General features: G+C 43.2%; 3 protein-coding genes across 3 annotated transcripts; all 3 read right to left on the bottom strand.

The window, feature by feature from the left end:
* Nucleotides 1-4655: 4655 nt before the first annotated feature.
* LOC117058963 (olfactory receptor 10G6-like) lies at nucleotides 4656-5888 on the bottom strand. Its single transcript, XM_033170390.1, has 2 exons — nucleotides 5873-5888; nucleotides 4656-5560 (listed from the first exon to the last, which is right to left on the bottom strand). The coding sequence occupies exons 1-2, from the start codon at nucleotides 5886-5888 to the stop codon at nucleotides 4656-4658; spliced, it is 921 nt and encodes a 306-aa protein (XP_033026281.1).
* Nucleotides 5889-7667: 1779 nt separating this feature from the next.
* Nucleotides 7668-8564, bottom strand: LOC117057341 (olfactory receptor 10G6-like). Its single transcript, XM_033168182.1, has one exon. The coding sequence runs from the start codon at nucleotides 8511-8513 to the stop codon at nucleotides 7668-7670; it is 846 nt and encodes a 281-aa protein (XP_033024073.1). The 5' UTR covers nucleotides 8514-8564.
* Nucleotides 8565-10724: 2160 nt separating this feature from the next.
* On the bottom strand, nucleotides 10725-22349 carry LOC117057340 (vomeronasal type-2 receptor 26-like). The gene is made up of 5 exons (XM_033168180.1): nucleotides 22174-22349; nucleotides 21560-21851; nucleotides 14101-14328; nucleotides 12557-12602; nucleotides 10725-11626 (listed from the first exon to the last, which is right to left on the bottom strand). Exons 1-5 carry the CDS (start codon nucleotides 22347-22349, stop codon nucleotides 10725-10727), a joined length of 1644 nt encoding a protein of 547 aa, XP_033024071.1.
* Nucleotides 22350-27748: the final 5399 nt, after the last annotated feature.

The following is a 27748-nucleotide window of genomic DNA, read 5'->3' as shown; positions in this document are numbered from 1 at the left end:
TATAACCTGCATTATTTTAACAGTCATTAGTACCCAATTGGCATACAAGATATCCCATCCTACTCACCCCCCTCCTCCTTAAAATAAAGGTTCTTTCAAATTCCCTTCATCAGCCTTTGGGTAAGAGATAGCTTTGTTGGCAATGAGTTATCAAAAATATTGGGCATATTCTTCTGATATAGTTGTCTGGGTTCAAAGCAAGCACCAGAGGAGCCTAGGCAATTGGCTTCCTCCCGAACACCTGTCCTCAGGTACTCATATTTATCCCCTACCTGCATTGCTTTCTTTTCCTTATCATTTTGCATGTCATGGGACATATGCTTGTGAGGCATATTCATGATGATAGAAGCTGAAATCCCAGAAGCCCTTATTAAAGTGTTACTTCCTTTGGGGGAACATGAAGGAACCGTTCCATGATGCAACCCTTTGAATATTTATGCACATCGCAATTATATTCATTTGAACACTTATTGGGAGAGAAAGTTGTTGTCCCATCCATATTTGACTTTCCACATTATAGCTCAGTGGAAAGTGGAGGTAACAAGGCGGCCATCTGAACACTCCACTGTAGCTCCAGCTGCCATGGCAAGTGCTGCCAAGAGCAGTAGAGAACGACATTACTCAACACACAGTAAACATTGCCAACTTCAGTAGCAAAATGCATAGTTCAGCTCACAGTACTGTTCCATTCGCATTCATTTCCCATCCTTCTGACCAAACAAGAGACAATTAGGGCATAAAATGAACCCCATCCCCCAGCAGTGATTGAATTAATCACAATTAAATAACTTATAACTATGTACCAGTTAATGATATTGGGATTTGACGCAGTCAAAGACAGGGATGACCTCAAATCTAAGGGATTCTCAGGCAACCATCTCTGCTGTTCTTCCCTCTGTTTCTGGGCCTTTCCTCTCTCCCCTTTCTCCCTTTCATTGCTGTGTCCTCTTTGAATTGGCCCACAGTCAGCCCTAGTATAGCATTGCATTGCCATTATACTGGACATATATATATATTGTGACACACCAGCCCAATCTCCATGAGCAGTGCGAGATTCCAGTGGTTCCAGATGCACTTGACCCAGAATCTGTGTTTCCGATTGGACAATGAGGCACAGTGGAGACTGTAGTGTCTTTGTGATATTTGGTTTATTTACACATATAAACAACCTGAGTCTGGATGGAGAGTGTGTGGAGCATTCACATTGCAAGAGGGTTTCTTGCTTCTCCCATTGGTCTCAGAACAGAGAAACCAGCCCTGCTCTTGGTCTCTCTGTTTCAGCCTGCCTCAGTCATCCCGCATGGTGCTCTTTGCCCCCTTCCTCTTCCTTGTCTCCACTAAAAGACTGTAAGGGATTTCCTCTCTCACCCACATCAGGCAGACTGAAATCCTAAACCCTTTCTTGGTCTCTGCCCACTAGCACACAGCTGGAGGAGGGACCCCAATCCTCTTTGTTGTCTGACACTTAATGCCCTCACTCACTAGGGGCTGCTGGCCTTGCTTGCTTTGCTCACCTGCTACCCTCCAACCCTTTTGCCACCCCGCTTCCCCCCATCTCACCAACCCCTTGTCCCTTTACACCTGACTGAACCTCTTCCCTTTACAACTCACACACTCCATCACGTATCTCCTCCCAGCTCACCCCAAATGCCTCCCCCTCTTCTCACAGCTCACCCCCAAACAGCTCTCCTAACAGCTTGCCACAACACCCACTCTTAAAAAAGAAAAAAGAAATAGGGAGGGGCTTCATATAATGGTTTTTTGAAGCAGCTCCTCCCTCCATTAGATGTTGCTGCAGCCATGTTTAATATAATTGGGAGAGGCATTGCACAGAGTGACTTGTGAAACGCTTCTCCCCTCTATTAATCCTTGCTGCAGCCATGTTTCACAGAGGGGAGGGGTACATAGCCCCTACTCTCCTCCATTAAATGGCTCACCTGGGTGGCTGCCACCCTGTTGTCATTTGGTTGACATACTGTAGGTATAGGCAGCCACATAAATGAAAACGTGATGGTAGCCTTGCATTTTTCTCTATGTAGAAAAATCTCTCTCTCTCTCTCTCTCTCTCTCACACTGATTTACCACTTTTTAAAATTTGGTTAGTAATATTTTGTATTGTATTTGATTTTTATTCTGTATACTGTTTTGAGGTGGTTGTCGTCGCCTTTGAGTTCTGTTTGGTATCCCGTTTTTATTTATTTTCTATGCACTTTGTATATTGAGTTAAGATTCCTTGATGCTGTGTTTGATTTTAATATTGCATATTGATTCGAGGTTTTATTTGCATTGTGTTTGATATGCATTTTGTACAAGGTTTAGATATTCTGTTGTATGATACTTGGCCATACTTTGTACAATGTTCTGAAATTGCACTTGATTTCTATTTTCTCTCATCTCTTTAAGAGTCTCTTGAATAGAGAGCAAGTTAGACATTCCCCAAATAAGTAAATATAAATATACATTTACATACATCTGTTAAAGCGACTCTCGCAGCATACCTGAAGGAGCATCTCCACCCCCATCATTCTGCCTGGACACTGAAGTCCAGCACCGAGGGCCTTCTGGCGGTTCCCTCACTGTGAGAAGCAAAGCTACAGGGAACCAGGCAGAGGGTCTTCTCGGTAGTGGTGCCTGCCCTGTGGAACGCCCTCCCTTCAGTTGTCAAAGAGATAAACAACTACCTGACATTTAGAAGACATCTGAAGGCAGCCCTGTTTAGCGAAGTTTTTAATGTGTGACATTTTAACGTACTGTATTTTTAATCTTTGTTGGATGCCGCCTAATAATAATAATAATAATAATCTCCAGACTGGGCCCAGTCAATCAAATATTTCAACCCAATTAGTTTCAACATGAGAGAGTTAAACACATTCCACTGTAATCTGTGGGACATGGATGTCACTGTGGTTGGATCCAGGAGTGGTATATTGGAATGATTGACATAAACATTTCAACATGGCAACACTCCAGGGCAATTCATTTGAGGAGACTAAAATGATGATAAGTGCCATTAAAATGAAGCATTCAATCATGAGGCTTGACAGCCATCTGTCAGGAATGCTTTGATGGTGTTTCCTGCTTGGCAGGGGGTTGGACTGGATGGCCCTTGTGGTCTCTTCCAACTCTATGATTCTATGAAATATGCAGAGGAAGAAATAGATGCTGTGATTCCTTTCACTTCAAGGGCAGAAGATGCTTGGGAAGGAGCACCCTGCATCTTGCACAATTGAATCCTCTGGTTAGCAGTTGAGAACAACATCAGCCTCTCCAGCTGTGATTCCTGAGTGACTTGCTTTCAAAGGCATTCTGCCTGTGATACTGGAGGAAATGAAACCATCATGACCACAGACAACCTTAAATTCACTCTATGATGGTGGCTATCAATACATTTTCTGTTGTGGTGGCTTTGAGTTTGAGTCATCTATTGTCACCTGATATACAATGGCAAGAGAGTCCTAGATAATATGCTCTTGTATTACGCACCTACCCCTCTTGTTCTGATCATACATCTTTATAATCTTCTTTTTGTTCCCTCTCTGCTCTCTCCTTATTTTGTGTCCCTCAGGTTACCAAGCCCTAACCGTTGGGGTGCTCTTGAGTTAATAACAGCTGAAACTCCAGAGGGCCTTGGAAGTTGGATTTTGAGGTGTTAACCACATGTTAACCACATGTTCTTATGTTCATGTTTTATTCTACCCCATTTCCAGTCCATGCTTTATATCCTATTATATTTTTTCCAAAACAGTTTATTAGAGAAAATTAGTATCTGAAAACATTATATAGTGCAATGCAGCAATACACTAAGAATATAACATTGGCGTCAATGCAAATATGTCTAATCCTGAGGACTATGATTTATGATGAACGAATCTTCAGTTTTTTACTGAAGAAGAGTGACTCAAAATATTTACTTAAAAATATCAATCTATTTTTTATTTGTTAGTAATAATGTAACAGAAATGCAAAACCTTTTAAAATAAAATAAAATAAAATTGTTTTTCAAACCAAGAATGTGGATAGTCATCAGGGAGATGCTAATACAATAATGGTAAGTAAAATTATACATATGTATATTAAACTAAAAACATATTTCAGGAGGACCATATTTATTTCTTCGGGGCAGGTAAGGAATTGTGCAGAAAAGCAAAAGTTATTCCAACTGTAAAACACCCTAGAACATGGCGGACACCCTGAGATTGCAAGGGATTGCACGGGGGCTTCTTCAAAGTAGAGCCACATAGTTTTTCATTTAATTATTTTTGCTTTTCAATCCTACCTTTCAACTGAGGAGTTCAAGGTGAAGTACATTCTCTTCTTCTCCCCCTTTCATCCTCTCAACAACCCTGTGAGGTTGCTGAGGCTGAGAGATGGTGACTGAGCCAAGGTCACCCAGTGAGCTTCATAGCTGACTGGCAACTTGAACCTGGTCTTCCAAGTGTTAGTCCAACACCCTAACCAAAACACGACCCCACACCTTAAACTGAGCATAGACAACACTGGCAGTCACCCCAGGTCCTACAGAACTGGTTGGCTAAGTTTCAGCCTATTCCATCATTGTTCCTGCTCCCTCAACCAATTCATCACATGATGAAGTCAATCCGACTTGAACTGACATTCTAAAAAGCAGCTAAAAGCTGTGTGAAGATAGGTGCTGTTTACTCTGCATTCCCACTCCACTTTTTCACCAGAGCGGTCTTCATCTCCTTGTTCCTAAGTGTGTAGATGAGCGGGTTCAAAAATGGGGTTATCGTGGTGTAGAACACGCACACCACAGGATCCATGGAGTCCTGAGAAGCTGGCCTCAGGTAGTGATAAACCACAGGTAGGTAATAGATTCCCACCACAGTAAGATGGGCTGTGCAGGTTGAGAAGGCCCGTCGACGCCCTTCCCTGCTGCTGATCCTCAGAATAGCTGAGATGATGTAGACATAGGAGGTCAAGATAAGGAGGAAGCAGGTCATTGCTACAATGCCAATGTCAATCAACATCACCATCTGATTGAGCTCTGTGTTAGCACAAGTCAGCTTCAACACTGCAGGGATGTCACAGAAGATGTAGTCAACGTAGTTTCTCCACCCATATGGCAAATGGAAAGTGAGGGTTGTCTCCATGATTGAGTTCAGGCAGCCTCCAATCACCGTCCCCAAGGAGAGGCCAAGGCAGACTTTCCAATTCATGATGTTGCTGTAATGGAGGGGCTTACAAATGGCCAAGAAGCGGTCGTAAGCCATCAAGGTGTAAAGGAGACTTTCTGCACATCCAAGGAAGTGGAAGAAAAATAACTGAGAGACGCAACTTGTGAAGGAGATGACTTTTCCACCAGGGATGAATCCTGCAATTACTTTGGGAACGACGACGGAGGAGAAAGCCATGTCCAGGATGGACAGATGGCAGAGGAACCAGTACATGGGCTTGTGCAACTGGAGGTCTGAAGCCACCACCCAGAGGATCAGGGAATTTCCAGACAGGGTCAGTAGGAACATGAGCAAGAAGAAGAGAAACAATGGGACCTTCAACTCTTGTGGGTATGGAAGCCCGGAGAGGACGAACTCTGTTGGTGCTGTTTCATTTGCACACTCCATTGGTAAGAGAGGCAGATTTAGGGGAGTGTGACTGGTTGGGTCGCATGGGACATGGAGCTTCAAGGGTGCTACCTGGGATTCTGCAACTATGCTTTAAAATGGAGTGTGAGAGATGGGGAGGGGGCTCTGAATTTTGGGGTTTCACAGGGCACTGCTGAAATTTGAGGCCCCAAGGTCTGCCACTGTTCGTAAGATACTTTGCAGTAGGTGGGATCATAAACTGGGGGGAATAACAGTGCACAATATTCAGAAATAATCCTAAACTACATAAATATGAGGATTTCATGCACATGAAGTTTTTGCCATGATCTGGTTCTTCAAAGACTATTTTGAGCTTATTTTATTTTATTACTTATTAAATCTTTAACGTCTTCCAGAAATGCATTTGGGAGCTATTTAGTCCAGTTTGCTGGTAGACACTGGCAAAATGACCTCTCTGATGAGATTATAGTTGTGCTATAAAATAATTGGTAGTATTACCTGAGGAATGGCTAGAATGTCTGGTGGATCATAGGATAATTCGATCACTTAACAAGACATCATTAGCAAAAGCTTGCTGGAGCTTAGTTGTTATTATATCATTGCAGTTAGTTTCTGTTCAGGAGACTGATGGCTATTTCACCAAGCTGTTTGCCTCAGACGTACCTTCACTCAAACGTCAGCTAGCTGAGTGTGCAGAGGAGATTCTGAAACTAACTTCCCTTTTCAGAGTAGTAGCTGCGTGATCCTCTGCAGGAGATTAAACAGAGGGTGTTGGAACACCTTAACTGCTTTCAGTGGTGTCGTGGCCAGGCAGGTCTAGAGCGCACAGATTAGATTTTCTTTTATTCATATTTGTTTCTTCTGAGATGCAGAAAGAAGGAAAAACCAGTCTGGGGAATACAGGTTGGCTACAGGATAGCTGTAGAAGATAATCAACTGAACGTCTTCCACCCTGACAGGCACCTTTTCCTCTCCCTCTGTGTCTTTATAATCTTGCAGCTTCTCTGGGTTTCATGCTCCCTCCTTGTTTGTTCTCTCGGGATATGTGCACATCTGAGAACATGTTTATGCCCTATGGTTTCATCAGAGTCCAGTGTGTATTATTAAAACTATTGTTTATTTGGAAGTTAAATAATTATTGTTGCTAGGAACTCTACTGGGGAACAATCATTTGCAAACAATGGTTTTGGCGTAGAGGCTTGGTTATGGGCAAAAGTCTGGGGTGAGACAGCAGCTAGAAACCAGGAGCTACGAGACAGGTCATTGGCCAGAACTCATTGGCTGGGTAGGACTGATGGGGAAACCAGGGTTTCAACATGAAAGAACCACCAAGAATACACAAACACATCAGAGCTGGAGAAGAACTGGTTAAAGAAGATGCAATGGGATGCCTGGGTGGGCAATATCGGTCCAGAAAGTTCTTCACTGCCCCTGCAGTTCACTGGTTGACCACATGGGGCACACACAAAACCAGCAACCACAGGTAGGTACCACCTGCACACTTACTACATAAACTGGACTTTAAATCCATGTGCACAGATAGAGGAAGAGATGTGTGGTATAACCAAAGGAGACTTTGTGGTCATGGATGGTTATTTCCTATCATGTGCACAACACATTGTAAATGGCATAAAGGGTTACAATAGAGTGAGGTGGGTATTCGATGCTCAGGTTGTGCACCATGGTGTCTGTCTTCTCTTGCAATGACCAGAAAATCAAATGTTCATAAACACCCAAGATCTACATAACAGTTGGACTGCATGGTTCTTTAACAATAAATAAATTAAACACACACACACACACACACACACACACACACACACACAGCAAACCAAAAGGCATGAAATGTTTGTTTCCTCCTGGTTTCAGCAAAACTCCTACTTAAAACCATCAAAGAATCATAGAATTGGAAAGGATCATCTAGTTCAGGGTTTCCCAGACATGGGTCTGCAAGTTCAAAAACAGCTGGAGATGCAAGTTTGGGAAACCCTGATCTAGTCCAACACTCTACAACACAGCAATATGCAACTCTCCCTTATGAGGATCAAACCTGCAACCTTGACATTATCAGCACCACGCTCGAACCAGCTTGTTAGAACCCTGTCATTTTGTACTGCACAGTTTCTTCAAACCCACTTTCATCTCATTGTTCCTCAGCGTGTATATGAGAGGGTTTAAAAAGGGGGTCACTGCTGCATAAAACATGGCAATGATGCCGTCAAAGGATTCCTGAGACGCCGGCCTCAGGTAGTTGTAAACAACAGGCACATAATAGATCATTACCAAGGTAATATGGGCTGTGCAGGTGGAAAAGGCACGGTGTCTCCCCTTGGCAGTGGGAATTCTCAGGATGGCACAAATGATATAGATGTAAGATGTCAGGATCAGGAGGAAGCAAGCCATGGCGACCAACCCCACATCAATGAAAGTCACCATCTCATTGAGGGATGTGTCCACGCAGGCCAGCTTCAGCACAGCTGGGATGTCGCAGGCAATGAAGTTCACCTGGTTTCCCCGTCCATATGGCAAATGGAAGGTGAGGGAAGTCTCTAGAGCAGAGTGCAGGGCACCTCCCAGCAAGGTGCCAGCAGAAAGGTAGAAGCACACACGGTGGTTCATGATGGAGCCGTAGTGGAGTGGTTTGCAGATGGCCAGGAAGCGATCAAAGGCCATCACGGTGTACAGGAAGCATTCTGTGCAGCCCAGGAAGTGGAAGAAAAAGAGCTGGGCTACACACCCTGCAAAGGAGATGGCCCCATTCCCTCCCATCAGCCAAACAATCAACTTGGGCACTACCACTGAGGAGACCATCATGTCTATGATGGACAAGTGGCAGAGGAACCAGTACATAGGCTTGTGCAAATGGGGTTCCAGTGCTACCACTAAGAGGATCAAGCCATTTCCGGAAAGACACAATATATACATGAAGAAGAAGAAGATGAGCAACATGGACTTTAGGTCTTCGGGGTACAGGAATCCTAGAAGTTCAAAATGTTCAAGTACTGATGTTACGTTTCCACACGCCATTCAGGCAGTACACATCATGGGAAAACAAAATACATGGTGTTGATGGTCACAACCAAGTCAGCATCTCTTGGCTGGATGTGTCAGCTCAGACCAGTTTATCCTGAGACGTTACCCCAGAGTGAACTATTTTGGGTAATGTTTAGAGGTTAAAATATAGAAATGTAATTTTAAGACACTTGTAGTCTAACAACCCCTTTAAAACAGCAATTATATACACTTGGTTTTCATGCTGCTCTGAAGAGAATCTGTTTCTGGATTGAAATCAATGCATTTTCCTAAACTGTACAGTTCCCTGTACTACTCTAAGGTATGGGAATTCACAAGTCTTGAAACCCATTATTCACCTGTAGTTCTTTATACATCAAACAAATCTTTGGGATAAAAAAAAATATTACAGTTCCTGGTCAACATTCCCATACTCCCATTGTTCTACCATGGTGGGTCTTGCATAGAAACCCTAGTGCTCCAAAACACAGCAAAATTAGGATTTGTAAGGTTGTGGTCAACTAAGTTCTACTCAGAGTAGAACCACTGAATGTAGCTAAGTTAGCATACCCATTACTTACAATAGGTCTATTCTGGGCATGATGAACATTGCATACAACCCATAATACATAAGGAGGTGAAAGATGCATAGAAGCTTCCAACCTAACATCTCATTCTATTCTGGAGATCAAAATAGCATACACTTCCTAATTCTGAAAACTATGCTATGAAGTGACTGTTAGTTGAAATACTCCTCAGACAGTACGTATTCTATCACTGTTCACTACATAATTTTATCCCCAGCAGGGGAGTAGCAAATGATGACTGCAATATTGAATGAAAGAATGCCCCCCATGGGTGTTATATTTATGACTCCTCATATGGCTACAGATGAACCAGTCTGCGATGGTACACACCCAATATTTGTAAAAGCAAGGCTACAAGGACCATCAGCTGAAGATCTTGGTGCAGATAACAATGGGAATAAATCTAGAAAGTTTTTTTTTTAATGCAATCTGCATGATTTTATCCATCATCAGTATAACATTTCTTCTTGAGATACCTTAGCATTTTAATCCTATTCTTTTACCCTCTGATCACTCCCCAAATTCCCTTTCTCAGCTTTTAGGAAGATACGACTTTGTCAACAATAAGCTTTACCATGTTATCAAGAACTAACGTATTCTTCTGAAATAGCTGGGCAGGCTCAAAGGAAGGACCCACCTGAAAGAAATGGCAACTCTAGCTTTGCAAGGAAAATACCAGGAAATTGACTTTCTCCTAAAGACCTGCCCTCTCATTCTCATCCCCCATATTTATACCCTGTGTGTTTCCTACTTCTCCTTTCCCCTCTGCTCTCTAGTCAAATTGCACTCCACAAGTGATGGGAAGTTATGCCTGTGAGACTTAGGTTGTTTTGAGTTAATGATGATAATGGCAAACTCAAGGGGCCCTCATTAAAACATGGCTGATTTGGAAGTATACAAAACGATCAATTCCATGATGCAATCACCCTGTGTCCAGTTATGCCCTTTGCAATGATGTTCTTCGGAGCACTTATTGGGAGAAGGAATATTGTTCCATCCATATGCATACCCTCTGAGTGTAACGATTTTCCAGGGAATGTCCTGGAATTAAAAAAAAAAAACCCATCCTGGCTTCTGATTTGTTCCCAGAATATCCCCTTTTCCTTTGGCAGAACTGCTGCTGTGAAGCCCTGGGAGGAAAATGAGCTGGCGCTTATCCTTAGCAAGAGCTGCTGCAGCTGCTGCTATGAGGGAGCATTCCATTGCCTGCCCATGGACGCTGCTGCCACCCTCCTCCCTTGGGCAGATTGTAGCAGCTGCTGGAGAGTGGGCAAGGAGGAGGAGTGGCGGCTGCAGCCAAGGCCCTGTCCCATGTGACACATTCACTCTGAAGGGCAAGCAGACGGCAGGGCTGTACTAGGTGGGAAGAAAGGAGGAGTGTAGCATAGGAAAAAGACACAGAGCCTTTTGAGCAGAAATGTGGGACACCCATGGGAATGCAGGAGAAGAAAAAGGTAAGGAGTAAACACTACACATATCTGGAGTAGGGACCCGGAAAGTGATACCAGCCAGCCAGTCCATGTAGCCTCAGACCCAACAGAACCACAAACTCTTCTGTCATTTATACCTTTCTTTGTGTTAGCTGCTCTCTGTTGTTCAGATCAGGCCTCACCAAAATGATGTAGCATTTAGGGGCGAAAATGCAAACCAGTAACCCAGCACCAGAAGAAAAGATGGAGAAGATCTCCACAGCAACCATGAATTTCCCTCTGGTGCTCAGGTAGGTGGGAATGAAGGAGAGCCAAACACTGCAGAAGACCAGCATGCTGAAGGTGATGAACTTGGCTTCGTTGAAAGTGTCAGGCAACTTCCTGGCTAGGAAGGCGACTGTGAGGCTGACAGTGGCCAGGAAGCCCATGTAGCCCAAAACACAATAGAACATGAGGACTGACCCTTCATTACAAAGAAATATGATTTCTTCCTTCATTGAGTGCATGTCCACATCTGGGAATGGGGGAGAGGTTGCCAGCCACAGGACACAGATTCCTACTTGAGCAATGGAGCAGGAAAGGACAATGGAATAAGCCAGTTCTTTGCCTACCCATTTCCTCATATTGGTTCCTGGTTTGGTAGCCATGAATGCCAAAACCACCAGTATGGTTTTGGCTAAGATGCTGGAGAGGGCCACAGAGAAGACAATGCCAAAAGCGTTTTGTCGGAGAAGGCAAGTCACCTTATTAGGTTTTCCAATGAATAACAAAGAAGAGAGGAAACACAAGAGGAGGGAGATGAGGAGACCATAAGTGAGGCTTCGGTTGTTGGCTTTGACTATGGCTGTATTGCGATGCTTAATGAAGATGCCAAGCACCAGAATTGTGATTAGAGAGAATAAAAGTGCAGAGGAAGTTGAAACAATGGCCAAGGTTTCATCAAAGGCTAGGAAGTTTGGTATCTTAGGAATGCATAGATCCTGGCCCTTGTTTGGATACTGATCTGCTGGGCAACTGACACATGTTTCCATGTCTGAAAACAAATAAGGAATTCATGACAATTTTAAGCAACCCAAGCATTTCTTGAGAATTTTCTCTTCATTAGTCCATCTAGCATAGAGTTTTCTACCTAAAAAGGTTTAAGAACATCAAGCCCAAATGCTTTTAACCTAGGGACATAAAAAATAAACCTCATTAATCAAATCTGGAATTTTCTACATGGAGGACATCTGCTCTTATAGTCCTCCTGCTTTTTCTTAGAACTACATAAAATGTACAGCAAATTAAGAAATAAATTACAACTGACATCTTTGGAGTCTATAAAGGCAAGTTTAATGAGACATTAACCCTCTTGTCAAACAACCTAATTCTTAGAATAGAAATCACCACCTCTAGGTAAAGGTAAAGGGACCCCTGACCATTAGGTCCAGTCTGACTCTCGGGTTGCGGCGCTCATCTCAGTTACTCGCTGAGGTAGCCGGCATACAGCTTCCGGGTCATGTGGCCAGCATGACAACGCCACTTCTGGCGAACCAGAGCAGCACACGGAAATGTCGTTTACCTTCCCGTCAGAGCGGTACCTATTTATCTACTTGCACTTTGACGTGGTTTCGAACTGCTAGGTGGGCAGGAGCAGGGACCGAGCAACAGGAGCTCACCCCGTTGTGGGGATTCGAACCACCAACTTTCTGATCAGCAAGCCCTAGACTCTGTGGTTTAACCCACAACGCCTCCACCCTAATTTTGTAGAGGTTGAAGGTAATATATATTTTTAAAAAATTCTTCAAGATGTTTTAAAGATAAAAATATTTTGATGTTATCTATAAACAATGAGATCAACACATCCATTTGATTTAAGCCTTCCCTCATTCAGCAGTTTAATAAACACGGAATTGCCAGCTAGCCCAGAGCTTTATAAAATAAATTGCATTGTTTGGTATTGTCTTAAGATGACACTGTCCACCTTTCTCATTTGAGACCATTCCTTCTGGACATGGATCACAATCATAGCAGCAAAACTTCTTTCCCTCCTTCTTTTTCTTCCCGTATCCAGAATGGCAGATGTGATTACATAAAGAAGGGGGTGGCACCTATCCAAAGAGGTAGGAAGAGATAAACATTTTGGGGGATTTATCTAGTATCTAATATCAGGTGATTTAACAGTAAATACGAGGACTAATAATGAGAAATATATGATCCATAAGTGCACAGGTGGCACATCCGGTGTGGTAAAAAGCTGCTGCTCTAAGCATTATACAAACTCAAGGAAACTGGAATATTCATACCTAGACCATCCACCCTTACAGCTGTGACAGAATTCAGTCTAATTTCACCTCTCAACCTAACTGTATTTTCTTCAAGGATTTCACATATGTTCTTTGTTGTGACTCAAGGAGTTGGCAATTAAAGGTACCCCATTACATTGGTTCTGTTCCTACGGTACCTGCAAGGGTCACTCTGAGAAACTAGTACTAGGAAACCACAGCATGGTTTTTGGGCTTTGGTGTCCCAATAGGACCCATTCTGTGTTTTGTTGCCATTTATCATCTGTATGAAACTCTTCAGAATCATATCCTCGGATCCGGAACACAGTGTCATCTCTATGCTGATGATCTGCAGCTCCATCCCTCCATTCCATTTGAATGAGAGGATTTGGTGAAGGTACTGGACAGGTGTCTGGAGAGAGTGATGGATTGGATGGGGGCAGCATCCTGATAAGAAGGAAATAATTGGGTATGTGGTTCCTACTCCTGACCTGTTTAGGGAGAGGTTGCACTCCCTCTGAAGCCAGATGTTCTTAAGCCTGGGAGTACTCCTTGAGTCTAACTCACCACTAGAGTCTTAAGTTGCTTCTGTGGCTAGGAGGGCATACTTCCACCTTAGACCTATTCACCAGCTACAACTGCTCCTAGATGTATGCACCCTGAAATTAGCATCATATAAACTCAAGAATATTACAATGTTCCTCCTCATCCCAAACAATGATATAGCTAGCTTAGTCTTCAATCTAATGCCACTAATTGAAGATTTGCCGCAGGGAATCCACAAACAAGAATGTTGGCCAGTGCTGGACTCTCTGGTAGCTGTTCTGCCTTCTTAGTGTGAGATGTCTTCTGTGCCTGTTGATTTTTTGGTATTGTGGCTCCTTTTTATGTACCGATAGATCTTACAGTATTTCTTATAGGACAGTGTTTTCTCCTAGATGGCTTATAGGCATAAAATAAAAATAAAGGGAATTTCAGTCTCACATGCAATACATTATCATGTATAAAGTCCAACAGGCAGGGACTTAGAAGCTGAAGGTGCAAACAAAGAGGAAAACTCACCCTTTCCAATAGAGGACGTCTCCATCAAAGTAGTATTCATGCAGATTGAAATCTTATTTTAAGCCAATATTTTCAATAGTGAATATCAAAGTTAATAATGTCTTAAGTTCTTTTATTGCATCCCATTTTGTGGATAACCACAAATTATGGCATTTTAGGGCCTGTGCCGTTATTTCCATACCTGAGTGAAGCGTCTGTGCCATTTCATTCGGTCCTCATTAATGGTGAGCTCTTTGCCAGGAGGGGCCTGAGGATCCAGCCTTCCCACTTTGACTCTGATGTATGATCTATTTGGGAAAGTGACCAAGTTGGTAATATCAAAGCCACCTGCTAACTCTCCATATTCATTGAATGTAATTTCATCCCCAGCACTGTTGTTGAATGAGATTCTCTGCAGGGATGAGTGGAGCTAAGTGGAAAGAGAATCAAAAAGTTTATAATGCATTCTAATAGTCTGATTAAGATTGTTGGATAGCATCCCAAATGGAATCCAATCCTTTTCCTCTAGGAGTTAAACACTTCAGTTCACAATGGCGTGCACTTGTTCAGTTGCACATACAGGAGGAGTGGGAAACGATGAATCTGTCTCAATTCAACAGTCAAGAGGCTTCCATAAAGAAATGTGAAGGAGATTTAAGCCTGTAGACCTGTTTGCTTGGGATCAGACTTTGTCAAAACCCAAGAAAGGGAAGGAATTTAAGAAGTCATGTAAGAGATGAGATGGGAGTTCATGTTCTCAAAACATAGGAACGCCATATGAGAACGTCTGACTGGACCTTTCCTTAGTTTATAGAGTGGATTTGAGAATTGGTGTTAGGGTCTGGACTGGAAGCAGAGGATTGGTTAGAGGCACCAGCTGGGGACCCCCAAGCTACCCCCAGGGAAAGAAGGTTTAGAGCCAGGGGATTGGTGGTGGGATGACAAGGAGTGGTCAATGGCAGAAGAGGGAGCAGACTAGGAAGAGGAGGTGCCAGGAACTGAAGAGGCAACAGGGTTAAGGGAGCAGGAAGAGGCACACAGCAATCTAGGCTCAGAGGCAGAAGAGGAGGATGTAGAGAAGGAGGATCTAGTGACAGTGATCAAATAGTTGCTAGCCTCTTCTGGGGTGCAGGTGATGAGGCCAGGTTGGGCTTTAGCACCCAGAAAGCCCTGGCATTGGGCAGAGAGGGAAAGATGAGGAGTCAGGGAAGGGCCTTCCAGGACATGCTCAAGTTGCGGAAGCTCCCTGATAGACTGCTCTTCTGTTTTCTCTTGGACAGGATGAGGACCCCTACAGAAGACAGTGTCTGGAGTTGGGGTCCTGGTTGTGATCCTTCAGAATTATGGGCCTGGGGCCATGCGTTCCTGGCCCCCAACTTTACACCACTGGGTAACTAGACAGGTTAGAGAGACAGGGACAATTGCGGAGGGATTTGGAGAGAAAACAGAGGTGTTTGCAGTGTGTAGGAAGTGGTTGTCACAGCTTCACTTACGTGTAGTTGTTGGTATACTGTTTTTTTTTTTTTGGCCAAATCATTTTTATTAAATTTTCAATTATGATTATCACATCAAATATTTCAATTTTACATGTAAATATGATCAAAATAATCCATATATATCCAAATATACTGCCAAATTATTAATTTTGTATGACTTTCCATGCTGCAGACTATCAGGAGTCTTAATGTTGAATTTCCCTTGCCTTCCATAGTCCTATTCAATATCTTCGGTTCCCTTTCTGATGTTGTCCTTCATTCTTCTTTCAGGCCACTGGGTTGATCCAACAAGTGAGATAAAACAGCCGAAATAATCCATTCTGTGTGGATTTTATGTTCGTAGTCTTTTTCTATAGATTGCAGCTCCCCCTGACACACTGGTATTTCTTAAGTCCGAATCCCAAAGTTCTTACTGCAGCAGCCGCCATTTTAACACAGTCCCGATAAAATCCAAACGTTGTGTTCTGCTTAATTTTTTCCGTTCCGTTCCCACATACCGATAAGGAGTTGAAATCTTCTTCCTCTTGGTCTTTCTTCTCTTCTCAGTGGCTGGATTATTTAGCAAAATACTTTTTCTCCTTGTTGTCTGAAGCATGTCCAAAACTTATTATCTAATTATTCATTTAAGTATTGGAACTCAAGCTCCAGCGGGGTGGCCTCAGGGAGGGCCGTATTCTCTCGGGGGCTTTCCACCCCAAAGCCCCTCCCCGCTCCTTCTTCCTCGGATTTCGGAGCAGAGTTTATGGGCATCCGTGGGTGAGGCAGTGTCTTCCCATAGTCCTGGGAAGATTTGGGAGGCTGCATACTCCCATTGCAGCATTCAATTGCCCCGTGAGAATTGGAACGATGTTATAATCAACCACCACCCGTCTGCGCTCAAGCAGAAGTCAGTTGTTGGCCTACTGTTGCCTATGAAAGCTTTTCATGAGAAGAGAAGACTCCCTAGAAAAGACCCTGATGTTGGGAAAGATGGAGGGCACAAGGAGATGGGGACGACAGGGGATGAGATGGTTGAACAGTGTTCTCGAAGCTACTAAGATGAGTTTGGCCAAACTGCGGGAGGCAGTGAAGGATAGGCGTGCCTGGCGTGCTCTGGTCCATGGGGTCACGAAGAGTCGGACACGACTGAACGACTGAACAACAACAACAATGAAAGCCTGTGTCGTCTAAAGTCCGTTTACTATAATTACACGAAATATTATAATTCCCATCACTGATACAATAAAATTACTCTAGGTTTATATTTAATTTCTTAAGTTTTATTCTATTATTTCTTTCCTGATAATTATATGCCAACACATAATAAAGCAATGCAGTGAATACAATGCAGTAACAGGAAAATATACCTGCCAAGGTTCTACATATTGAGCAGAGAGTTTTCCCATAGCCCTTCTTCCTTTGCGGTTGGTTCCAGCCAGCTGCTTTCTATTTAAGGCATGTGCCAAAGCATAAACAGCATTATAGATACTGTAGCTGTGCCCAGTCATGCTCATTTCAAAAAATGGTGCAGGAAGGCTCTCCAGCATCTCCTCTCCGGTGCACATGGTTGTTGATGGACTGGAATTTGAAAGTGAACAACTGAATGCAACTTCCCAGAAATCTTGGATAAAACCATCAGTGTCTGTTGAATTGGGATATATATTCTGAAGAAAGTCTTGAAAATTGTGAATCTCCTTGGAGTGAATTGCAAAGGAGATAGCACCATGATACATTCGTATATTAACAGCAAATTTTTGAAGGCTATCTAATATGAAATCAATTTGGGTAGTTGTAATCCAAACTTTTCCTTCACGGGACTTCTTAGGAAGAAATATGAGCTGAGTTATCTCCATTATATTTAAAGCATTTGACAACCATATAATAAATCTGCTTTCTCCATATACAAGGACTGCATTGGCACTGCTGGTTGTGAAAGCTGGTAACAGAATTCTTGAGTCATCTAGCATTTCTAGTTTGTTACTGTTATGATTTATATTGAATTGAAGTCTTTCTGTGAATGCAGAACAGATTCCATTCTGGAAAAACATTTTTTCAATTGTCTGTAAGAAACGGTCCCCAGCTTCGTTAGCTGGAGTGATGAGCCCGACCCATTTCCATCCAAAATGCAGAAGTAACTGGATAATTCCCCGATACTGAAGGGCTTCATTGGGGACCATGCGGTAAAAGGAAGGGAATGTGGTTCCATCATTTATGCCTGGTTCAAATGAACCATATGAAATCTGGAAAGAGCCAAAGCCAAACGTTTGTAAGTGGAACCAAGAACTCAATATATTCCAATTTATTTAAATATAAACACACAAACACACACACACACACACACACACACACACACACACAATATATATATATCCTAAATGTACAGGTTTAGGGACAACACCAACCCCAGCTTACATAGAAACAAAGAGATAAGTTTGCTCAATGGTTTCTTTAGATATTTACTGTTGTTATTATGACATCATCACAGCTTCATACTTGTACATATTGATTGTCTCCAAGTGGAGAGGAGCATTTATCAAGGCTCATGTTAATATACTAAGTGGATGATTAAACAAAACTCCAAGGAGACAGTGGAGTGATGGAAATGGTTGATCATGTGCTTTTGCTCTGTAACCTTTGTAATGATTGTGGGGAGCGGTTGATTGTCTATCTACTAAGAACTCTCTCAGGAAGATTTCCTGGGAAATCCTGAAGATCTCCATTAGATTGCATATGTTATTCTTCTCTGAGCACAAGAAACCTGATAATATAAAATATCAGTAAAATACAAAATACCGTACCCCCTTCATGGATCACTGCCTTGTTGTGGCGAAGGGGCTTGAATTACTCAGGGAAGCTATGGACAGGTCAAGATGGACAGGTCATAGTGGAGAGTTTGGACCAAACGTGATACACTTGGAGGAGGAACTGGCAAGCCACTCCAGTATCCCTGCCAAGAGAACTCCATGGACAAAGACAACAGGCATATAAAAGATATGACGCTGGAAGATGAGCCCCTCAGGTTGGAAGGCATTCAACATGCTACTGGGGAAGAGCGGAGGACAAGTACAAGTAGATTCAGAGCTGATGAAGCGGCTGGGCGAAAGCCGAAAGGATGCTCAGTTGCGGATATGCCTGGAAGCGAAAGGAAAGTCCAATGCTGTAAAGAAAAGTATTGCATAGGAACCTGGAACGTAAGAACCATGAACCTTGGTAAGCTGGATGTGGTCAAAAATGAGATGGCAAGAATAAACATTGACATCCTAGGCATCAGTGAAGTAAAATGGATGGGAATGGGCGAATTCAGTTCGCATGACTATCATATCTACTTCTGTGGGCAGGAATCCCGTAAAAGAAATGGAGTGGCCCTCATAGTCAACAAAAGAGTGGCGAAAGCTGTACTGGGATGCAATTTCAAAAATGATAGAATGATCTCGATACGAATCCAAGGCAGACCTTTTAACATCACAGTAATCCAAGTTTATGCACCAACTACCAGTGCTGAAGAAACTGAAATTGACCAATTCTATGAAGACTTAGAACACCTTATAGAAATGACACCAAAGAAGGATGTTCTTCTCATTATAGGGGATTGGAATGCTAAAGTAGGGAGTCAAGAGATAAAAGGAACAACTGGGAAGTTTGGCCTTGGAGTTCAAAATGAAGCAGGGCAAAGGCTAATAGAGTTCTGTCAAGAGAACAAGCTGGTCATCATAAACACTCTTTTCCAACAACACAAGAGACGACTCTACACATGGACATCACCAGATGGGCAACATCGAAATCAGATTGATTATTTCCCCTGCAGCCAAAGATGGAGAAGCTCTATACACTCAGCAAAAACAAGACCTGGAGCTGACTGTGGCTCAGATCATCAGCTTCTTATAGCAAAATTCCATCTTAAACTGAAGAAAGTAGGAAAAACCACTGGGCCAGTAAGATACAATCTAAATCAAATTTCTTATGAATACACAGTTGAATGGAAAAACAGGTTTAAGGATTTAGATTTGGTGGATAAAGTGCCAGAAGAACTATGGATGGAGGCTTGTTACATTATACAGGAGGCAGCAACGCAAACCATCCCAATGAAAAAGAAATGCAAGAAAGCAAAGTGGCTGTCCAATGAGGCCTTACAAAAAGTGAAGGAGAGAAGGCAAGCAAAATGCGAGGGAGATCGTGAAAGATACAGGAAATTGAATGCAGATTTCCAAAGAATAGCAAGGAGAGACAAGAGGGCCTTTCTAAATGAGCAATGCAAAGAAATAGAGGAAAATAACAGAATGGGAAAAACCAGAGCTCTGTTCAAGAAAATTGGAGATATGAAAGGAACATTTTGTACAAAGATTACCACAATTAAGGACAAAGGTGGAAAGGACCTAACAGAAGCAGAAGATATCAAGAAAAGGTGGCAAGAATACACAGAGGAATTATACCAGAAAGATATGGAGGTCTCATACACCCCAGGTAATGTGGTTGCTGACCTTGAGCCAGACATCCCGGAGAGTGAAGTCAAATGGGCCTTAGAAAGCCTTGCTAACCACAAGGCCAGTGGAAGTGATGATATTCCAGCTGAACTATTTAAAATTTTAAAAGATGATGCTGTTAAGGTGCTACACTCAATATGCCAGCAAGTTTGGAAAACTCAGCAATGGCCGAGGATTGGAGAAGATCAGTCTACATCCCAATCCCAAAGAAGGACAGTGCCAAAGAATGCTCCAACTACCGCACAATTGCACTCATTTCACATGCTAGCAAGGTTATACTTAAAATTCTACAAGGCAGGCTTAAGCAGTATGTGGACCAAGAACTCCCAGAAGTGCAAGCTGGATTTCGAAGGGGCAGAGGAACCAGAGACAAAATTGCAAACATGAGCTGTATTATGGAGAAAGCTAGAGTTCCAAAAAAACATCTACTTCTGCTTCATTGACTACGCAAAAGCATTTGACTGTGTCGACCACAGCAAACTATGGCAAGTTCTTAAAGAAATGGGACTGCCAGATCACCTCATCCGTCTCCTGAGAAATCTCTATGTGGGAAAAGAAGCTACAGTTAGAACTGGATATGGAATAACTGATTGGTTCAAAATTGGGAAAGGAGTACAACAAGGCTGTATATTGTCTCCTTGCTTATTTAGCTTATTTGCAGAATTCATCATGTGAAAGGCTGGGCTGGATGAATTCCAAACCGGAATTAAGATTGCCGGAAAAAATATCAACAACCTCAGATATGCTGATGATACAACCTTGATGGCAGAAAGTGAGGAGGTATTAAAGAACCTTTTAATTAGGTTGAAAGAGGAGAGTGCAAAATATGGTCTGAAGCTCAACATCAAAAAAACTAAGATCATGACCACTGGTCCCATCACCTCCTGGCAAATAGAAGGGGAAGAAATGAAGGCAGTGAGAGATTTCACTTTCTTGGGTTTCATGATCACTGCAGATGGTGACAGCAGTCACGAAATTACAAGACGCCTGCTTCTTGGGAGAAAAGCATCTTAAAAAGCAAAGACGTCACCTTGCCGACAAAGGTCCGTATAGTTAAAGCTATGGTTTTCCCAGTAGTAATGTACGGAAGTGAGAGCTGGACGATCAAGAAGGCTGATCGCCAAAGAATTGATGCTTTTGAATTATGGTGCTGGAGGAGACTCCTGAGAGTCCCATGGACTGCAAAAAGATCAAACCTATCCATTCTTAAGGAAATGAGCCCTGGGTGCTCACTGGAAGGACAGGTCCTGAAGTTGAGGCTCCAATACTTTGGCCACCTCATGAGAAGAGAAGACTCCCTGGAAAAGACCCTGATGTTGGGAAAGATGGAGGGCACAAGGAGAAGGGGACGACAGAGGATGAGATGGTTGGACAGTGTTCTCGAAGCTACTAACATGAGTTTGGCCAAACTGCGAGAGGCAGTGAAGGATAGGCGTGCCTGGCGTGCTCTGGTCCATGGGGTCACGAAGAGTCGGATACGACTGAACGACTGAACAGCAACAACCGTACCAGCACTATTTAAAACAACTAGAATGAACTCTAGCAATTCTTTACAGAAATCAAATTGTCCTTGTTACACACATTGTTGGATATGCATATTATGCTCCCTTTACTTTGTCCATTTCCCCACTCCATATATATGAATCAGTAGATTCCTAATACAATGAAAACATGCAATCTCTGTTTTTCAAAACCCATATTCTACCTGTGGCATCTTGAAAAGACCTAAGATGTTTGCCATGCACCAGGAGGTATCAGAGCTAAGGCCCCCAATGACTCCATTTACATTTTTCTGGAGGCCACACCTGTAGTTGGGAACAAAGTGTCGTGATTTAAAAAGCAGGTCCAGAGTGTTTCGGTAGGTCAGTTTTGAATCAAAATAGCTATCATAGATGTGGAACCCGAGAGAGACATTGGGCAACATCCTGGGATTCTTGTTGATCTCATCAACAGCAAACACCAAGGCCAGGATGTGTTGGTAGAACTTTGTCACTACCCTGCAAATGGAGTGAGAGTGGGGAAATTAAACATAATCTAGATATGAGAGACTCACCTGCCTGCCAATAAAGAGAGAATGAAGCCGCAAAGTTTATGTATTTATTTAGGCAATAAAATGATACTGTGTCATTAAAAAAGTTGTTATACATTTCTTTGATATCTTTAACAACACTTGTTGTTGTTGTAGAGATTTCTAATAAAACCTCTCCACACATATAAAAAATAAAATTCTAAAGCTACCCCCCAATAAATCAAAGTTATTTTCAGTCTGATACAGCATATAAGGAATAAATAAAATAATGCTAATTACCGGATACTTACAGTGGGGTATCAATCAAGTTCTGGGAAGGGTGTTTCTTGAAGGATAATTGGTCGACTATGTAATACATATGAGATGCCATTGCACCAATAACCAGGTCACCTGGCTCATACCACTCGTGTGGAACATGAACAGAACTATTCGTTGTGCATTTAGCACTTTGTGCTTGGGACACCATATTGGGGAGCAGCAGAAGCAGCAGGAGCAACATCCGGATGGCAAATACCCTTGTGTGCATGGACTCCCCTGCTTCTCTCTACAGTATTATTACTCTCCTCCACCTGATCTGAATAAGAAAAATTGGGTGGCAGCTGACTCTGTCAATTTGGTACGTTAAGGGACACGTATCCACCTTATCCACCTTATTGTTAACTTAAACACTGTCACAACAGAATGCCTTGAATGCCAAATAAGATGCAGAGGTTTGATAAGAAAGAGGGAAACTGATAACTGATAAGTAACAGAGACCAGCCTAGTAGTCTATGGAGCAATGAGGAGCTTATAATTATTTCAGGCTTGCTTGTCCCCCCCCCCTCCACTGTGACATCAGGAGGATCAGCCAGCTGGATTGATTACTGTAATTTTCATAATGATAGGGGAGAGAATCACTTGTGCAGTGTTTATGGATACTATGGCGCATCTGTAGTAGGGAAACTGCTAAAATATTACTATTATTAATTTTTCAATATATTTTTTATTGATTTCCAAATATTATTCCAATAGCAGCATCATTTTAACAATGATAATTTTATCTAAATAATGCAATTATGAATGCCAATTATTCAAATGTCAAATTATATAATTTAATTAAACTGGCCTTCTTGCATGCTAGATCTGATGGCTTCATTCTTCACTATTTCTGCGTTCTGCTATGTTAATAAATCTTGTTACATTCCATGCAAATAAAATAATCCCTTCTATAACAGCTACAGTCTTGTGATTTCTGTTTGTGTTGGTATATTAGAAAATTTATATGAAGTTTCATGTGAGGAATTCTAACTGCATTCCTTATTCTTTCCTGCGTGTGACAGGTTCCCCCCACGATGTTTTCCTGTCCATATATGCTATTGTATCCTTCCATTCCTACAGCTGTTGATGGTTCCCATCATGCCCTGGGAGAAGCAGTTATCCCACAGTTTCCAAAAGTCACTGCATCGCTTTGTCCTGTGATTCAGCTTCCAGTAAAAAAGCAGTGTTCACCATTTCTCCCAGCCTAGGAAGAATGGTCTGAACCCAGACTGCAGATAGTTACTAGTAATCCAATAACTTCTATTTCCGCAGCTGGTAGACTGGAAGTCGGATCTGCCAATGTACAGTGGTGCCTCGGGTTAAGAACTTAATTCATTCTGGAGGTCCGTTCTTAACCTGAAACTGTTCTTAACCTGAAGCACCGCATAGGTAGGGAATGAACCTACAAGGTCATCCAGTCCACTCCTTCCTGTGGCAGAATATCTAGAGTTGAGCTGGCTCCATCCTTTCCCCGCTTCCTAATCTGTTAGTACTGGGGTATCCAACAATCTCCCACCTATGTAACACTGATCAGGTGCAGAAGAGGCGAACTCATGGCGCAGAAGACCCCGCCATGGCACTCTGATCAACAGGAGGGCTCTTTCCCAGACTCAAGTCTCGGGCCCCGGACTCTGGGCCTTGGGCCCCTGAGAGCCTGGTGCCCCATACCCCTAGCGCCTATGGGTAAGACAGCCCTGCTCCCCCCCATTGTCTCTTTCACCACATGAAATCAGTTCTCAATCCAAAGATTTAATTCCTTGTAGCTGAATTATTTTCGCAGTTTCTTATCTCATCGTATCTAGCATGCGACTCTTGTTGTTTAGTCCTTTAGTTGTGTCTGACTCTTCGTGACCCCATGGACCACGCATGCCAGGCACTCCTGTCTTCCACTGCCTCCCGCAGTTTGGTCAGACTCATGTTGGTAGCTTCAAGAACACTGTGCAACCATCTTGTCCTCTGTCGCCCCTTTCTCCTTGTGCCCCCAATCTTTCCCAACACCAGGGTCTTTTCCAGGGAGTCTGTAGTTTACTCCAATTAACAGGATTACTTGTGCTTCCAGGAAAAGGATCGGAAGGGGGGGGGGTCATGGCAGCCAGAGTGCTCCATGCACCCAGTGCATTTGCTTGCCCTCACATTCCATGGGGAAGCGAGTGCTAGACCACCAGGCAAACTGGGGATGAGAGCCTGGTTCATCTTCCAAACAAAGAGGAATGCAGAAAATGAAAGCCCACCATAATTTTCTGGTTGCATGTCGAAGCTACCGGTCAGCTCCCACCCCAGTAACTCAGACATCACACAGTAATTTTAGTTTAAGGTTTTTGGCATAATTTTGGCCACAACTTTATTTAAATACAACCAATGTGCGTGTTTGCTTAGGCATTGGTTCCGACTACCGTCCCCCCAGCCATGGGACAGCTGACATTTGCTTTTGGGCAAAGTCAGAAAGGGTAAACACCTAAGGGAGAACACGGAGCCGGGCCACGAACCCACGGTTCTCCCCCAAATGCTCCCAAGGACTCTGCGTGGCCCTAGCCCCCCATTTGAGGTAGGGGTGGACAAAAGCAAGATGAGCCCCTGGATTCCTTTAACAGAATACCCTTTCTGCAGGGGTAGGCCCAGCCAATTCCATACCCCTGCCCAGCGCATTCAGGGGTAGGCCCAGCCTATCCATACCCCTGAAGCAGCATAACTAGGGGCAGGCCCAGCCTATCCTGACCCCTAGTCCAAGCAATTTTAACCAATGCCTAACCGCCAACCTTACAAGTAGTGACGATTTGCTACGCAGTAGGCAAAAACCGAGTGACAACAGCCAATCAGCCACTTGGACAAAGTTCCTACCAGGCTCCTGCTCCAAAACGGACAAGCCCATGACAGGCATAGCAAGGCCAAGCAGGACACACTTCCCTAAAGTTAGGGAGGGCGGGCGGGAGATCCGTTGCACGCAGCAAAAGTGAAACTTTTTGTTGTTCAGTCGTTCAGTCGTGTCCGACTCTTCGTGACCCCATGGACCAGAGCACGCCAGGCACGCCTATCCTTCACTGCCTCTCGTAGTTTGGCCAAGTTTCACAAACACAGGTTTCACAAACACAGGTTTTATAAGCAGCACCTGTCAATCATCAAAGTGGCAACATGCCCAACTCCCCAGCAACACGCCCCAACCAATCACCAGCTGTGGCCAAACCAAAACCGCCCAGCAACTGGGAGCTGCTCCTTTAACCCTTCTGCAACCCGTGCTCTCTTTTAAGAGAGAACCCGCTTTATCTGTGCTTGTCTATCTCCTGTGGTGTTGGGGGAGACATCCATTCTGTGGAACACAGAAACCAGGAAGTTGGAACTGCCAAAATCATTATATTTGTCACATCACAAAATCATAGATAAGGAATGAACCTACAAGGTCATCTAGTTCACTCCTCCCTATGGCAGATTATCTGGAGTCAAGATGGCCCCATCTTGCCTAATTTGCTTCTACTGGGGTACCTTTCACTCTCCCACCTATGTAAGACATTGTTTGCCATCACCCTAACAGAGTTGTGGCAGCAATGCTGGAGAGCATCCTAGCCTTATCAAGATGTGGAGACCCTGGATAACAGCATCAATAGACTTTACAAACAACTTTCGAAACTACACATCTGTATTCTCTGAAGCTATTTGGCATGCTTGAGATATTAATTTTCAATCTTGTTAGAAGTGTAATTCAGAAGACTAAAAGTCGTGTCCTATTAGGGTTAGTAATATCCAATGTGCTTCCCTTCAGATATTGTTGCATAACTCTGCTACTTATCCTTGTTAAAACTATTTAAAAAACAGGGGAAAATGGGTGTTTTAATTTTCTCCTTCGTCTATTCCCCAACTGCCTGGTGAGAGAGAAATAAAGATTGTAGAGTCCTCAACTATTTCAAAATGCATTTTGATTATGGTACCCCACTGTATGTTGTCTTCAAAACGAATTTGCAGATTATGTGAGGTAACTAATAAGAGACTTTTTATTAACAATCAAAAATCCATATATGTACAACATCCATCAACTGAACTTAACCATGTTTTAATTGACAGTCTGACAGTTTTGCTATTAAGAATCTATTTGATTCAAAGGTACAGTAATACATATCAGGGGTGTACGGAGTGTTAGGGGATGGATAGTAACTGTAGTGGAGAACAAGTCAGGCTCCTTCTGGGGTAGTTTGTCTACCTCTGATCCCCACCCTGCACTCAGTTCTCACCTGTGGATCCTAGAAGGTGTCAAGATGCAACAGCAGCCGCACCCCAGGAAACAGATTCAACTTGCTGCCTAAACCAGGTGAGGGCAGCCAATGAGCCTCAAATTCTCATGAGTTAGAAAATTTCTCTGCATACAAAGACAAGATCTGGCAGATTGAGTAGATGAGAGTTAAAGTTGGTCCAATGCTCAAAAAGGTGGCTACTCCAGGTGTTGTAGAGGGAAAAGAGGGGTAGATGGGTCTTGTAAACGTAGGATGGGAGCCCATCTAGGAGGAGGAAACTCTGAACCTAAACCACCACTGCTTTACAGCTGTACTCATTCCTGAAAAGGCATTGGGAGTAGACCCTGAAAAAAAATCTGGACCCAATTGTTTCTGGACATCTTTGGGAGATGAAAAAGGTAAGGAGCAAACTCTACAAAGATACGGAGTAGGGACTCGGATATTTATACTAGCCAGCAAGTCCATGTAGCCTCAGACCTAACAGAACCACAAACTCTTCTGCAATTTATAACTTTCTTTGTGTTAGCTGCTCTTTGTTGTTCAGGTCAGGCCTCACCACAATGATGTAGCATTTAGGGGCAAAAATGCAAGCCAGTAACCCAGCACCAGAAGAAAAGATGGAGAAGATCTCCACAGCCACCATGTATTTTCCTTTGGTGCTCAGGTAGGTGGGAATGAAGGAGAGCCAAACACTGCAGAAGACCAGCATGCTGAAGGTGATGAACTTGGCTTCGTTGAAAGTGTCAGGCAACTTCCTGGCTAGGAAGGCGACTGTGAGGCTGACAGTGGCCAGGAAGCCCATGTAGCCCAAAACACAATAGAACATGAGGACTGACCCTTCATTACAAAGAAATATGATTTCTTCCTTCATTGAGTGCATGTCCACATCTGGGAAAGGGGGAGAGGTTGCCAGCCAGAGGACACAGATCCCTACTTGAACAATGGAGCAGGAAAAGACAATGTAATAAGCCAGTTCTTTGCCTACCCATTTCCTCATATTGGTTCCTGGTTTGGTAGCCATGAATGCCAAAACCACCAGTATGGTTTTGGCTAAGATGCTGGAGAGGGCCACGGAAAAGACAATGCCAAAAGCATTTTGTCGGAGAAGGCAAGTCTCCTTATTAGGTTTTCCAATGAACAACAAAGAAGAGAGGAAACACAAGATGAGGGAGCTAAGGAGACCATAGGTGAGGCTTCTGTTGTTGGCTTTGACTATGGCTGTATTGCAATGCTTAATGAAGATGCTGAGCACCAGAATTGTGATTAGAGAGAATAAAAGTGCAGAGAAGGTTGCAAGAATGGCCAGGGTTTCATCAAAGGCTAGGATGTTTGGAATCTTAGGAATGCA

This window comes from Lacerta agilis, chromosome 14, assembly GCF_009819535.1.
Source record: "Lacerta agilis isolate rLacAgi1 chromosome 14, rLacAgi1.pri, whole genome shotgun sequence".
NCBI classification, from domain to species: Eukaryota; Metazoa; Chordata; class Lepidosauria; order Squamata; family Lacertidae; genus Lacerta; species Lacerta agilis.
This window is presented reverse-complemented; position numbering and strand designations above follow the sequence as displayed.

What these genes read in the sequence shown, in the direction of transcription:
- LOC117057341 (XM_033168182.1), bottom strand. Translation starts at nt 8,513, where the DNA reads ATGTTGCTCATCTTCTTCTTCTTCATGTATATATTGTGTCTTTCCGGA.
- LOC117057340 (XM_033168180.1), bottom strand. Translation starts at nt 22,349, where the DNA reads ATGGTGTCCCAAGCACAAAGTGCTAAATGCACAACGAATAGTTCTGTT. An exon ending in AACTTGATTGATACCCCACT is followed by an intron (nt 21,852 to 22,173) that starts GTAAGTATCCGG and finishes CTCCATTTGCAG; the next exon opens with GGTAGTGACAAAGTTCTACC. An exon ending in GTCTTTTCAAGATGCCACAG is followed by an intron (nt 14,329 to 21,559) that starts GTAGAATATGGG and finishes CTTTCCACTTAG; the next exon opens with CTCCACTCATCCCTGCAGAG.